We start from the raw sequence: 16,954 nt of genomic DNA, 5'->3' as shown, positions 1-16,954 counted from the left end.
CAAATAAAGTCTATCACACATAATATGTACATATGCTCAAAGGTCTAAAAAAAAAACTTTTTTGGAAAGAAAAATGGGATAAAATTTCTTTTTTGCAGATTATTTACAATTTATTTAAATCTAATTTTTTTTAGTGTTCCTTAAGGGGCAGAACTTAAAAAAAAGACCCATTTTTTAGATTTTTTTACCATTCTATATACTTTCCCATTATAGTTCATAGCTGGAATAGAAGCATACATCACTTTACCTAGGAAAGTTAAAATCGATATCTGATACATTTTTAAAACTGTAAAATTTTTAAATAACAAACCAAATAAAATTTAATAAATACATTTTAATGATTTTCATTACCAATCATTATGGACAAAAATGTAGGATACTAATTTGCATTTTAAAGATCACTAATTGAATTTTCAAACTTTTTATGATATCAAAATAGTATTTCATTACTTTCCGTTTATTAATTTATAAATTGATTTTTTTCACTATGAAATTAACTAAGCCTATGTTGGTTACTTGGTTGGAACACAAGGGTTGTAAAACTTATAATATTTGTTACTGCATTAGATTATGTATTAACAAACATTATGCATGAATGTTGCATACATTTTATTCTTTTAGTGGTTTTATTCATTTTTGTATGAAAAGGTTGTAAATGGCAAATATTTTTTACAGATTTTGAAAATTATTCTTTTTATAATTTCAAATAATGATTTTTATAACAGTGAAAAAAAAAAATTATTGACTAATTATTTATGAACAACAATTATAATAATTTTTTAAAAAATCATAAAAATCCTACTACTGAAAATATTACCAGGATTAAACAGTTTTACAACATAAATTAAAATATCTGGTTGCCAATTAAAATTAGGATCATATTAATCGACAAACAAAAGGATAATTAAAACTCTTTGTTTAGAATCTGAAGATTGTCCTGGTGCGGGAGAACAACAGGTAAATGTACTATGTGGAATGCAATTTCATAATAAAATAATATAAAATAGAAACAATACAATATACATTTTTTTGATAATAATTGTAAAATTAAAATACCCCAAACTCGGGCACTGCCTTTAGTAATCTATACTATCAGAGTAAATTATGTGGCTCTTAAAAGCTATTGGCATTTTTTCAAAAGTATCACTTTCCAAAATCCATTCCTTGAGACATTATAGGTTCTCAAAACCTCAGGTTGCAAGGAATACAATTTATTGTATCTTATTGAGGATCCAATAGTCAATTGTGGTATAAGATACCAGACTGTAATAAAATATTATCAGATACACAGTAAAATAATCCATTTAAATAAACCCCCAAACTAACTAAATTATTCTTTTTTTTTTTATTAAGGTGAATAAATGAAAAATATTTACTGTCTCTCAAATTCCAAAAGAAAGTTATAAGCAGTATCATACAAAGTAACAAGAAAAGTTAGTATGTTAGTTGCATTTCCTTCATAATATTGAAAAATATTAAGTATACAAAAAGATGTTATAAAAAGAATAAGAATAAATAAAATATCACCATTAAACTGAATTAAAATTAATAATAAGTTGTCAGAAAATTACATATATTATAAAATTATACAACTAAACTCAACAGATATCATGCAGAAAAAATAATTATTATACTTGAAGAAATGGTTATTAAAAGAACTGAACCTTAATGGATTTTCATATAAATAAAATGTAACTAAAAATTAACAACTTTGTTAGATGTAATTAAACAAAACAAAACAAATCACATTATTTATTTGTTTATTTATAAATAATTAGTACAAATAAAACAAAAATATAAATTAATGTTAAACAAAAATTTAAACAAAGATTTTAAATTAAAAAAATAAAACAAAAACAAAAAACGGACCTGATTACAGAAGTTACATCCTGATGGTGTGCCAGCCTCAATATTGGGGTAAAGATTATAATAAAAAGAAAAAAGGGATATGAAAGGATTAAGGTAATTTTTGCAGTATCTTTATATAACCATGATTAATTTCAATCAAATTTTATCAAAGTAAATGAAAAAAATAACAAATTCATTAAATAAATAATTTAATTACAATAATAAAAAAATATAATTGTATAAAATTTATATGAATTCCTTTAACAGAAAAAAAACTAAATATACAGTTACTTCACTAAATTTGATTAATGCACTATTCACAAACACAAAGTGAATAGTGTAAACTTAAAGTGTAAACTTTGCAAAATGACAACTAAAAGATAAATTAAAAATACACAATTCATACAAAAAAAAAGATATAATAAAGCTCACAATATTAAGAAGTTCTATTCTGATAGATGTACTGTGTAAAAAAAAAACAAAATTATAGAAATGAGAATTGAATATCTATGGCATTAAAAAGTTACATTTTTAAGTGACTTTATCATGAATAACACACAATCCATGCTATGTTTAGAGGAAAGAGATGGAGTGGAGAGGTTTTGAGTTGACTTCTTCACAATCTGAATACTGTAATATCAGCATGTCAGATCCACTAACTTTTAAGAGATAATAAGCCCAATAACTGATATAATTTCTGTTCACCACAATAATCAGGCTGTAAAGGAAACATAATTACTGTCAAATAAAGCAACAAAGACTGGTGTGTCTCTTATACTATCTGTATTTTACATTTGTCATAACCCTAAAACACAGGAAATAGTGCATTGTACAAAATTAATTCTTTTAATTATTTTATTCTGAATTGAAATGAAATCAATGAATGAAAATTTTTAAGTAAAAATTTAAACTTTCTTAATAGTATATCAATTCTACACTACTGTACTTCTGAAATTAATACTGTTTAAGTGTTACACATACAATGTACTATATAACGTGTTAAAATATTAATTTCATAAAATAATGTCAAAATTTAAAATCTAGAATAAGTTTACTTCATTTCAAATGGGATACAATTGGATTGGTATATATTGAACATGTGATAATTTAGTATTATTTTTAAAAATAATCATTAACATTATTTTTATGAAAGTTAAATGATGAAAATTTAAACTGAAAGTTATAATAAATATTATTAGTAAAATAAGAAGTTGTATTCAATTATTCTACACAAAATCTGTTTATAGTATAATTTTTTAAAGAGGTTTAAATAATTACTGAAAACAATAAATAAATCTAATTCTTACTAAAGTTTTTACAAAGCATATTATTAAATGTGTGAGCTGCATAACTGTAAATTTACAAATGTATAAATATTCTACTAATCTTAAAGTTTAAGATATGGAGAGCATTAAAAAGTCATGGTGGCCATGGAAAAATGTTAAAAAAGTTCATTTGTAAATTTTTAAACTTTATGTTCAAGCAAAAGATTTCAAATAAGATATTACTTACATGAAAATTCTACATCATTAATTATATTAAAAGACTGAGTTTTTACATAAATAAAATTATTATTTATTAATTTTATAAATATTTTTTTTATAAATTGAACTTAATTTTAATCAATACATTTTCTCAATCAAATTTTATGCCAAAATAAAATTAGCATGTTGAAATCACATTAAAAAAAACAAAAATTACTTAAAAAAACACTTCAGTTTTAATATATACTTATCAACAAAGACATACGTTTAAATAAATAAACCAAATAATAAATATCTTATAATTTAGCAGAAAAATATAAATTCTAACAGTTATATTAATCAAATTTTTAAAGTATATTTAAAATTTTTTAACCCTACTTGTCAAGAAACTTTATTATTAAATAACAATGAAATAGTACAGCTTTATGTATATGACACTCATTATCATCAAACTTCTTATTTCAAATTATATGTATGTGTGCTTCATATTATTAATATACTGGAAAATATACACCACAACAAACAAATAAAATATTACACATCTGTTTTATTACAAAGTACAATTTATTATTGCAACTGATGAAAATTATTAATTAAAGAACTAAAATTATAATTACATATAAAACACAAAAGAATAAAAAAAAGTAGTAAATAAAACAAAATAAGATAAACAGCAATCTGATAGTTTGACATGGCTGGAAGTTTAGATTCAAATAATATAATATAAAAATCTGCAGAATATCTGATGAACTTTTACGTATTTCGATTGTTTGTTCAAATGGGGAAAAATAGATGTTTTGTTGTTCTTGATTTTTCAACCATATCTGAAGTGAGTAATTAGTTAATATCTTATGGTTTTTAATTTGACATGGTAATTAAATTCATAATGTAACCAGTTCAAGTAGAATTCTATGTAACCATTTCTTTTTTTTTATATGGTAAACTATGTGAACCTAAAATTAATTTAATTTGAACTTTGGTTTTTACAATTTTCAAACCCAGTTAAAAAAAAAAAAATCTTACCTTTGATGAACATTAAGACATTGAACGTTTACATCTAAACACAGTGTTACTAATAATACATATTACTAACACATGAAAATGTAAATATAATATTAAAATATTTTAAAGTTTTTGTTAATTATATTAAAAATAATTTAAAACTTGAAAACCAAATTTTAATAACAAGAATATATACAACCAAATTTCTTCTGACTTTTAGAACAGCAAACCAAAACAGAGAAAGAGTTTCCAATAAATAATACATATTCTGATCAAAGCATCATTAACTGTAAGAAAAAATTTTTTTTTCTTACACTACTAACAGCAACCACACCAAACTATCAAACATACTGCATGACCAATTTATAACAATATTAAATAATTTACGTATTTAAATTTAAATTTATTTATACACGCACTAGTAGAAAAAAAAAACTTTTTTTATTTTTTTACTAAAATTAACTTATTTTCATAGCCTTTCTGCAGTGTCAACATGAAAATTATTACAAATAACACACAAGCGAACTTGTTTTTACACAATTGTGAAAAAATTTCAAGAAAATACTCTACACTGATAGATGTTTTGCATTTTTTTCAACTATTTGTAGGCAGAGTCTATAAAAATATATATATTATGAAATTTAACTGAACAGTGTAGCATATATACATCTGACTACGTATCAAACCATTTCATGTATTCAGAACAGCAGTATTAGTTTGCTTATATACATTATATTTGTAGTGTTCATGTGTTATGGAATTTGAAATGATCCAGAAAACAAGAAAACAAAAATAACTACACATGTATAAATTAAGTTTTAAGCAATTCTATGAGCATAATGTTATTCTTTATTTATATAGAAAAATTTCTTTATTTGCAAAATTTAAGTAGTTGAAAAAATACTGCAATTATAGAAACCCACAAATACTGAACAATATACTAGGTTACATTAACAGGTATTATAAAATGATAGGAAATATATATCCTTGGAAAAAATGACTAGGTTTTATGGAAAATAAAACAGCAGTAAAATAAACAATAAAACAACCTTGAAATTTTTTATGGAAATAATTATCACAGAGTTAAGTGAATGGTTTCAATTTTTAAAAAAATCTGATCTTGTTTTATTGCCTATGTTAAATACTGTTATAACACTATTTAACTAATATTTAACAACTATAAACAATATTTAAACTAAGGTGTTCTGCCATAAGGCACTAGTCACTCCTAGAAACAACATAGACATTATCAAGAGTAACAAGCATTTCAAGCTTACTAGGGAAAGTATTAGTAAAGTGGTTTCCTATTGTCTTCTTCAATGAGCCAAATACAATACAGTATTTGATACATTTTTATTATATTATATGTATTATAGTTGCTTATCAGCTAATCAAACCGTATAAAAATATAAGTAATATGTAGCTTAAAAAATGACATCTACTCTGTTAACCACATGGAACTGACTGGTGTGGATCATTGCTTTCAGATAAAGGAACTCTGACTGGCATCGCTTGTAACTAAGATGCTTAACATGTGTCATGGCCATAAAGATTAAAACAGATAAAATAAACTGACAAATTAATTTAATGTATCCCATCTGAAATTACATATATATATATATATATATATATATATATATATATATATATATATGATTGTCTTAACTCAGTAGGAGAACCTTGTTTTTAATTAGGTTTTAAAACATTTATATAGATGTTCATATTTCTAATAAAGATTACTACAATACTTTTTTGGTGTTACTTCTTACTGATAGCTTATGGAAAAAAATTTTCATCATATTGACAAACCAATGTTTGTATTTTTGGAATAAATTAGATAATGCTATAATTAATGAACATATAAATAAACAAAAAATAATCCTGTAACTTATTACCTTATATAAAGGCTAATTATTTCATTATATTATTTCAATTCAATAAAAATAAACCTTTTTTAATAAAACAGATGTAAATTAATAATTTATAATTAATTAATATGGGTATTAAAATGAACTTGCTTAACTTAATTCCACTTTCAGCAAATAATTTTTATCCTTAAATACATTTACAGTTTTCAGAAAAAACTTTGATTTATTAAAAAATAGTTTATTTAATATAATTATTGTACTAATAATTATCAAACTTTAATCAAATTTTCTTTTATTACACAATTCATATTACAATAAATTAAAACATATATATACATAAAATAATGATAGAATATACATTTAAAAAATAACACAAATAACTTACTTAGTAATATTAATAAAAAAAATACATATATACAATATACAAAAATTTACAAAAACACATATGTGTATAAAATACATAAACTGCACATTACAAACTATTAGATATACACTTTTCCACAAATAATACAGATTCCACGATAAAACGTGCCTTTTATGAATTAAAAAAAAAATTAATTGTAAGAAAATAACAAAAGAGAGTGAACATATGAAATAATAACACTGGTAGCAACATTGGTGAATCAAATTACAATTTTTACATCTTAAATCAACTGAATTTCGGTGTAACTGCAATTAGTTTAAATTTTATTTTTTTATATTTATAACATCATAAGCCACTTCACAAATTCATCAAAAGAGCTGAAAATAAAAATATAATTACATTCTTTTGTCAGTCTAAGGATAAACTTGTCAGTAAAAAAATTAAACCTGTCAGTATAAAATTAATCAAACTAAGAGTTACCTTGTAGATTATCATACACTATTCAAGAGCTGTCGATCATACAAGAATTGAAAATATTCTGTTTCACAATTCTCTTCACGCAAAGACTAAAAAAAACTTACAGAAGCTCAAATTATATATACTGAAGCCTGTACATATAAACCAATGCAGGGACGAACAGTATTCACTTTAGCAAGTAGTAACCATGTAGAAATTTGTCATTTACAACATTAATGAAAGCAAAATTCCTTTTTCAACTGTTGTTTACACTATTATCAAGCCTTTATTTTTCATACTTCAAATTATGCTTTGTTAATATTACAATATTCAATATAATATACAAACGAAATACACATGTACTACTAACAGTACAGTAGTAACCATAGAATTCTCAAAGATTGTCACTTTAGGCACATGAACACAGATACCTAATCAAATTATACCTTAATAAATTCTAATATACAGACAGAATGATTATACTCAGAAAGAAAGCATAAATGCCATCTGAAGACTTAAACATAAGATAGTTAAATGAAAAAGGATGTCAACATTAGGTACTTCTGTGTTAACAGGGGACCACTTGATTTTGGTAGTGTTCTGTTGCTATTTTGTACATTAATTATTGTATTTAGTTTAAGTATCGCTTTTGTTATTAATAAGTTGTTTTATAGACCTGTTCTTATCTGCTCTATTGCTATTAGCATAATAAATATTCTTATCTCTTTGGGACATAAATTATATTGTATGTCAGTGTCGTTTGGTTTTACCATACAGGTTACATTTTTTAGTGCAAATAATAATGGCAGGCAATAATTTTAATATATGGCTTCCTTTGATAGAACAAGAAACCTGAACATTCTTGCAGGAGCAAAATGTTGTTCAACAAATTTTTTAAATCTTCCCTACATGTCGTAATGGGAAAAACATGAAGGTATTTCGGTGAACGTATACAGTGGTGCTGTAATTTTTGTTGTAATAGCAAACTTAATTTATGGGAAGGTAAGTGGCTCAAAAATTTATGTCTTCTCCTTGTTACAGTTGTGAGGTTTACACACTGCTGGGCTGAGGAGCTGATATCGGTTAGGTGGTGTGAGGAGCATCAGTTAAATATGGGTGTTAATTCTACTGTTGACTGGAACAACTATATGATGGAGATGTGCGTTAATTAGCACTAGCACTTATGGATAAATTATTTACTCGGATTCTTGAAAAGGGTAGTAATATTTTCATAGAAGCAGGGTTTAAACATTTCAAGGTTATTAACCTTTGATACAACTTCATAAACCATGACAGTGGTACACATATTCAGACTATTGAGAGAATGTGGAAAAGTGTGAAGTGGCGTAATAAGCATCACCTTGAAACAGGCCACCAGCATCTTGAATCATACTTGGCCAAGTGACATGTTGGTTGTGGAGGATCCTTTCAAACAAATTTTCATTTTCTGTCCACCAGATTAATCAATAATTAATAGGAAAAAATTAAAAAATCAAGTAGCTCCCCCTCATTAATACAGAAGTATCCCACATTCTGAATTATAGAAAACTGGCTCAACAGTAAAGAACCAGTACATATTTACATTAAGCCAAACTAAAAAAAAATTATCCTCGATCATAAAAAAGCTAAAAGAAAAACTATTTAAATATTTCACTTCTCTATAAATAGAATAACAGAGACACTACTTTGTTAATAAACAGTGAACCCAAATAATCTGGAGTCATTAGGCTTCATTTTTAACCGTGGTCAGAAGTTAACAGATCAGAAATTTAATTAACAGATTAAATGTTTGAACTGTTAACCTCATTTTGTTTTGCTGGAGCATGTAAACTAAATTTAAGCTTAATTTATCTTTTCTCTCTCACGATTTGAGATGGAAAATTTAAAATACTTATAAATTAATCAAATTACTAGCTTTTACTTATTAAATTAGGTGTACAGTAGTCTCAAAGAAGTTATAAATTATTTTATTTCTATTTGTTATTTTCTCTCTTTTTTCTGTTTAGCCTCCGGAACCACTGTAAGGTAGTACTTCAGGGGATGAATGAGGATGATATGTATGAATGTAAATCAAGTGTAGTCTTGTAAAGTCTCAGGTCAACCATTCCTAGCCCACTGGGCTGGTCTAGTGGTTGACTGGTCATCGCAAATCAGCTGACAGGGCAGTTACTTTTACAAGGATTTGAATACTAGATTGTGGATACCGGTGTTCTTTGGTGGTCGGGTTCCAATTAACCATGACCACACATTTCAGGAATGATCGACCTGAAACTGTACAAGACTACACTTCATTTACATTCATTTATCTATCATCCTCCTGAAGTAATACCTTACGGTGGTTCTGGAGGCTAAACAGAAAAAAGAGAGAGAGGTCGACCATTACTGAGATGTGTAGTTGTTAATTGAAACCCAACCACCACAGAACACTGGTATCCACCATTATGGTTATAGTAAATTTCATATAACCAGCCTACATTAATCTGAATTAACAAAAATCTAGAAATGAAAGTCCAGCATAATGATTTTGTACTCAAAAGTATATTTGATTATGCAACATATTAAATTATTTACTTGTAAAAAATAAAATTTTTGTCATGAAAAGTAACAAAATATACAGTTTGGATAATAACTACTTATATTGATGTAAATAAACAGGTAATTTGATTTTTTTTATGAAAAATAAATTTAATGCCCTACTAAATTTCCAATTTGAAAGTGATGAAGTCAAAAGGGAATTAACTAAGTTACTTATTCATATTCAAGTAAACATTGTCTAAACTACATATATGACAGGTATATATATATATATATATATATATATATATATATATATATATATATATATATACATATACACCTGTCATATATTGTATAATTAATACAAAGTATAATAATTCATTCTCCAATAACACTAATAAAAAAGCAGTTTTTAAAAGAATATCAATATGTAATAAATACGCACTGTAACCTAATTTGTGCTACAATATAACAAAAAATGATTAATCAAACATGTAATTACATTACAACCATTAAAGCCTTTTATGACATTAAGTCATAAAACACAACCAACAATGGAATTATCACATAAAAAACTCAGTCACAATATTTTAAAGGACTATAAATAAAATCTGATCTGGATCTCCTATCATTTGATAGGAGATAACTAGTATTTACTAGTTCAGATTATATACAACATGATCATAAGTTATGGATATAGCAAGATGTAGATAAAATAAAATAAAAGAATTAAAGATTCTGTTACCTTATAATAAGGTGGTTTAGTAAAAATGTAAAGGAATAAAATCTTAATAAAAAATTACATGACCCTAAGAGGTTAGTTGGACATGAGCTTAACAACAATTCTTCATCAGTTTGTCATGAAAATGTAAAATATCCATGGAATTGTTAAACATTCAAAGTTATAATATCAACAGAAACAAATGCTTATTTTAAAACAATGCTTCAAACTGAGAAAATGTAGAATTCTATGTAATGAAATAATTACATATATATATCAGATTTAGTTGGGCTCAGTTGAGCAGTGGTATTACTAAAATATTTATTTAAAAAAAAGCTGTTACGTTTCTCATTATAATAATCTGATAAATGAAAAAAGTAGAAGACAATTGTAGAAGAAGACAAAGAACATCAAACAACAATCAATGTTGTCGAGGAATAATATATTTTGAGACTGACAAACAGGATGGAAAAATCCGCAAAATATAACTGGGTTCATCTTGAATAATATTGCAGATTAAAGTATTAATGAACTAGTACATTAGGTGATTAAATTAATTACCACTTAAAATTATTAAGTGACAATGTTTTTTCTTAGCAATTCCAAATCAATAAAATATATATACAGAATATCTACCTATGGTCTGACAATCACATTGTTCCATAAATGACTGAACCAGAATTAATGATAAAACTACAATAAATCTAGTTTTCATTGCAATGTAAACAATACAATTGTTTAAAATGACTTATTATCTTACTAATGATAAGAATTAATTTTCTTAAAACTATGAATAATATTCCACTTTGGTATAATGTAAACCACCATCAAACTTAATTCATGGTACAAAAATATATTACAAAATTATATAATTGTATTATTAAATTATTCAGTTACCTAAATTACTTGCTAAAATTACCCTTGTGTAACTTGCAATTTAAAAAATAATATATTTCTATATAAACAAAGTGAAAATTAAACAAAAAAAATGTATTTAATCAGTATCCAAAAATCAATTTTTGGTTGTGTATGGGTGTTTGATCACCCATACACAACCTGACTTGGAATGGAGCCCGGACTTGGCTCCATTCGATTTTCACCTCTTTGCTCACATGAAACAGTGGCTAGGGGGACAACATTTTGGCACAAAATTTCTACACTGCAGACCAGTGTAGAAACATGACTGAAAACACAGGCGGCCCTGTTCTATGACGAGGGTATTGAAAAGTTAGTACCATGCTACGACATATGTCTAAATCGGAGTGGCGAATATGTAGAGAAATAGCGTAACTACGTAAGTACTTGTTACAAATAACAAAATTTTTTTCACTGTGGTTTTAATTTCATGACCGATCGGACCTTGAAAAAAATAACCCTCGTATAATAAAGTACATACATCTATCCCAGTTACTTGGTTTTGTTTATTCTAATAAAGTGTGCCTAGCTCTAAAACTAATAACTCTGAAGAACTTTCAATTTGTAAATTATTAGCACATTCAATTTTTTGGAAATCTGCCTGGTACTACTAGTTCGAAAGTACAAAGTTACTTCTAACTTATAAAGTGTAGCCAATCCAAAATTTTGTATTTATAATTTTTTTAAGTACAAATAAAGATAAATATAAAGTGTAAATAAAAATTTCAAAATGTAAAATTTTTATATTTCTAAATTCTCAGTTCTGAATTTCTCTAGAAGCCTCTCTCTCTGCTCTACTGTTTTCTTTCTGTCAGTCTACTTATGAATCGGGAGTCCCTAATCCTTTTATTTCCTTAAAATATTTTTTTACATAACTTTAAGTGAATCAATTATAATATAAAAGAAGATTACAAATGCACGCACACCAAACATAACAATTGTTAATGACATCAATCTCACTATTCAGATTTCAATGAAAACTATATTGAACTGATGAAATTTATAAATAATAATTGTAGGATAGTATTTGCAGAAACAAATTATGATAAACATGAAAATGGCTAACTATCAGTAAGATTTTCTTTATAAAGTAAAGAAAAAACAAATTTGACAAAACAATTAAGTTTTATTCATTTATACTGCAAATAAGGGTTCAATGAACTCAAAAAAAAGTTGACAACTCTTGTAGGATATATTCAATAACCCCAATACTCTACACCATTATATTTGCACAAATACTGAAAATATTAGGATACATTTTAAAAATTAATGCAAGTTACACAACTGTAAATATTATTTTCATATAACATATTATGAATCTTCTAATTCTTTTAAAACTGAAATAGTTCTATTTTGTACCTAATGTTACTTTATAATACATTATGATTAGTATCACAATATTCTGTTGTACCTTAAAATATTAACTGACATTTATTGCTAAATAATTGCATTAATGTAATTATTACAATATAAATACAATATGAATTTACAAGGTTCCTAAAAATTAGGGCTGATGGCATATTATGCTGTATTTAAAGGAAATACGAACCAAATACACATGATAGATAATTTTATTTTGGAATGCTATAATTTGAGGAGTGTGGTAACTATATTTAGTGGTAGTAAATTCCCAATTTATATGTATGTGATATATGATAAAAAAAATAATAAATGAATTATCAATAGAAAGTAGACAAGAGGAATAAAGAGTCTTTCAGACGTATGATCTTGGTTATGGAAAACAAAAAAAAATGCAAAGAAGCGTATTAAAATCGTAAAATATGAAATAAATCACTGCTGTCATCATTGACATGTATGCTTAATCCACACAAGTAGAAGTTATATCTGTAGTTTTTTTCATGCTTGGGAATTCAAAAAATTGTACTATGATGATTTTATAACTTCACAGAAAAAAATCTCACATCTGACATTACTGCTACTTTATTATTTCTTGTCTCACCAATTCATACAGCTTCTAAATATTTTCATAACTGAAGATAAGATTAGTGCTACAGTAAATAAATCTCATTAATTATGAATGTTTTCATAAGAGAATCCAAAAATTTTCACAATGGAACCTCTCTTCGCTTTCACTTATGCAAGTTTAAGCGTGACAAAGTTGAGGCACCCACTGAATCCTGATTTGGCATGATCAGACTAACTTTATTATTCTGAATGAAAGAAAGAACTCTTTTAAACTGACCTTGAAGGACTGAATTCATTCCAGGTCACAAATTCCTACTTCACTTTTTTGAAAAATTAATTGAATACCTCCAGCTCCATTAGCATATTCATAAACAAATTTTGGCATAAACTAGAATTAAAAATAATTGAATTGTACCTTACTTACACACGTAACTAATTTTTAAATTAATATTAGGCTAAAAAATTCTCATGATCAAGCCGAATAAATGCAGGTACCCAATTTTTTTTCTTATACTATGGCACAATTTTAACTAAAAATTCAAATTCTATTTCACAAAAAAATAATCTTGTTATTAACTAAATAAAATTAATTTACCAGTAACGTTAATTAATACCATTTTAGTATTAATTCTTGGGTCTTTGGTCACATTTTGAAAATGTAATCCAAGATCATTACAAACATGTTCAGGCATGTTAAGTTAAGATTCAGTAGTGCCAATTTTATAAATTCGAAGTATCTATAATTTTATAAAAAACAAAACCTTTTTAATTATTTTACATTTTTAATCCCAAAACAAAAAACACAACTATCAAATAATAAAATAAATGTTTAACTGTTAATCCAGATTTTAGAAAGTTGAATAATTAACAACAAAACTGATTAACTGTTAACCAAAGATGCAATTACCTAATAATAAAATCACACAAAAATTTTCCTATGACAATTAAAGAAAAGGGAAAACCATAAAACAAGTAGCAGACATTTAACATAAATTTCCACATAAATACACATGATTAAATGCTAATTATGTAGTCAATATATGACGAGTTTTAAGGCATAACCAAATGGTTGTAGAGCAATTTGACGAAATATATGTTACTCCTGAAAATGGCAAGAATCATTTTAAACTGTAAGAGGCAATGATGGGTTACTAGGGCAAGTGAGGAATTAGGTGGTTTTACTTTCTGTCCCATTTAGTGAGAATAATCTACTTAACAAATACATATTAAGTTGTCCACAATGTAGGTAATATTCAGTACTACACAACCAACAATGGCTCTGTTTAACAATACCTGAAAAGTGAACATCACTATCTCAGAGAAAGTAACTCTAATATTAAAACTTTTATACCTAAAGAGCCTGAGAAGCATTGCAACCAACTTCACAGAGGTTGATTTGGAACCTATATACAACCTGAACTCCTAAGATTTTGTTAAATGTAAAAATTTAAAACTTGCCCTAAAATAATATTTTTTGTCATCAGAAATTTGAATAGTTAGTTCCCTTTTTCAATTCCTTATATTCTGTTTCAATATCTTAGCAAAAACATATATTAAAACCGCTCAGAACAAAATGTCTCATACCTAGATTCTCTCTCATAACTGAAAAGACCAAGAACAATAAGAAAAAAATTCAAATTTGTTATATCTTTACTGAATTTAGTTATTTTTCATTCTTATTCAATAACAATTGACATTTTTTTAAACATTTCTTAATTCCACTTTGCAGTATTACAAACGCATACTTCAATAGGCCTTCACTATTTTTATAATTTTAAAACTTCTAGGAAGATTCCATTAAATAATATATATTCTTTACTAGATGGATAAGAATGCAGATATATCTACAAGAAGTTACAAGAAGGTTACACATGCAATAGTCATCAATCTTCATTTTTATAATTAATGTGTGTTAAGCTGATGGTTTATTTACTTAAAAGGCATTGTGATTGATTACGTTCTTAGTTCTATAAATTAATTGCATCACAACTTTCAGTGTATAATGTTCATAAAATCAACTATGATGTCAAGAAAAATAAAAATAAATGAGAATACAATTCCTGGAAGCTGTAATGAGAGTTGAAAAGTAATTTATTGCATACAGTTGCAGCCAGTTTAAAACTGGATAAGAATGTAAGATAAACATATGATTAATTCATTAGTTTAATGACTACTGTTAAATTTTTCATTTTATCTACTAGCAAATGGTGTAGTTTAAATTATTGAATAACAATTACATGTCCTGCTCACATTATTTTGCTTATGAGAGAAAGAAAGAGAGCCTTTTATAAGGTTTTACAATATACATGAATAAAAGGTCCTAAGTTTCATCAGTAGTTCTTTGCTAAGTTAAAAGAAACTGGATTCTATCTTGTAATTCTCTGCAATGTACATAATCTTAGGACTTTTATACTGATATAGAATTAACAAGCTCTAACCTGACTTAATGAAAATATGTATACTTGTAATTACCCAAACTATTGCAGCAATTTTATAGAAAAATGTTAAATCTGCAATACACTGTTATCAATAAGAATACATGACAGCAATTCATGAAAATTAGAATGAAATTTTATTGTGTTATAATTCAGTAATTCTTTATTAAAAAAAAAAAAAAAGTTTGATTAATGTTATAATTCACATTTATTGCATTTACATATTTATAAATTTAGTTAATAATGATACACATGGTAATAAGCCATGCAGAATCAAACCGTGTAAGTTTAATGTAATAATTAATTGATAATATTATAATTACTTAGTTTTCTTCACACAACCAATTTCTACAATAAATTTAAATTACATTTGACAAAAAAGATTCTTTATTGATTTATTTTTTTAAAGAAACAATTCTATCAAAATATTATGTGGAAACATCATGCAAAATCTCATAAAAATTAATAGTGTTACATTACAAAAAAAATCCTAAAATGTATTTAAAAAATAATACCTGATAATGTTTAAGATATAATCAGTTCATAACCCAACCCAAAAGATGTCAAACAAATAACAATGGCAATCCAAAACCAATATTTTTTGGCAAAGAGGTATAATTTTTCCTAAGTAAAACATAAGGTAAATAAATATATTACATAGTTATTTTTTAAATAAAACAAAATATTAAAATATAAATTAACGGAACTAGAAATAAAAATACATGAAAATCTGCTAAAAATATTTCAATATAGAAATCCTGTAAAAAATCAAAAAAATAGAATTCTCCACAATAAATAACTTTTAACTGGTTATGTTGCGTCATAAGTAAAAGCCTTTTATAATAAATAATCATGAGCAATTTTTTTTAAATAATAATATATTTAAATACACTCATGCTAGATTATTCAGATCCATCTAGTGTTTACAAGAGGTTTTTTGTTATATTATGCAGATTTCTGAAGTATATAGATATCACTTGCAGTTCCAGTGGTGGGATCTTGATTAGTGTTTAGCTTCTTTTGTATTTTTTAAAGATTTTGAGATACTGTAAAAAATCTGTTTTTACATACTTTAATTCTTTCTCTCTTTCCTTTATCCATATTATGATTTTTTATTGTCTTTGTTTTTTTAAATATTTTTGGACAGATTTATTTAATACAACATATACTTGAGAATAATCACAAAAATTACTTATTTAATTCTCTGTAAATATTTTTAAAAATTTGTTCCTTCAAAAATATAATTTTTAAAATTATTTCAAGAATTGGTTATCTCTTTATAATGTGAAGGTCAATGACCATATGGATCCAGCGTAGCTGCATAATCCAGACCAATAGGAAGGACACAGACATTGGTATTCTTGGAAATGGAAAGGATAGATAAATCTAATGATTCATTTTTATGGGATACTGACGAT

The 16,954-nt window shown here is 25.5% G+C and overlaps 1 protein-coding gene across 5 annotated transcripts in view; it reads right to left on the bottom strand.

The window, feature by feature from the left end:
• Positions 1-16,954, bottom strand: part of LOC142329663 (nuclear distribution protein nudE-like 1-B) — an 89,292-nt gene that overhangs the window by 15,269 nt on the left and 57,069 nt on the right. Inside the window, exon 7 of one of the 5 annotated variants that reach the window (XR_012757561.1) lies at positions 1,870-2,566. The exons of 2 other annotated variants lie outside the window; for them this stretch is intronic. Coding sequence is in view for 2 of the 3 variants with exons in the window: in XM_075374334.1 (XP_075230449.1) it covers positions 16,062-16,160 (99 nt within the window). In the remaining variant the exon portion in view is untranslated. Of the gene's footprint in view, positions 1-1,869; positions 2,567-6,913; positions 6,944-16,051; positions 16,161-16,954 lie in introns of those variants that run through there. 2 more of the 5 variants (XM_075374337.1, XM_075374334.1) reach the window with 2 other exon arrangements.

Source organism: Lycorma delicatula, chromosome 9 (genome assembly GCF_047948215.1).
Source record: "Lycorma delicatula isolate Av1 chromosome 9, ASM4794821v1, whole genome shotgun sequence".
Lineage (NCBI taxonomy): Eukaryota > Metazoa > Arthropoda > Insecta > Hemiptera > Fulgoridae > Lycorma > Lycorma delicatula.
The sequence above is the reverse complement of the archived record's forward strand: the minus strand, read 5'-3'. Positions and strand labels throughout refer to the sequence as shown.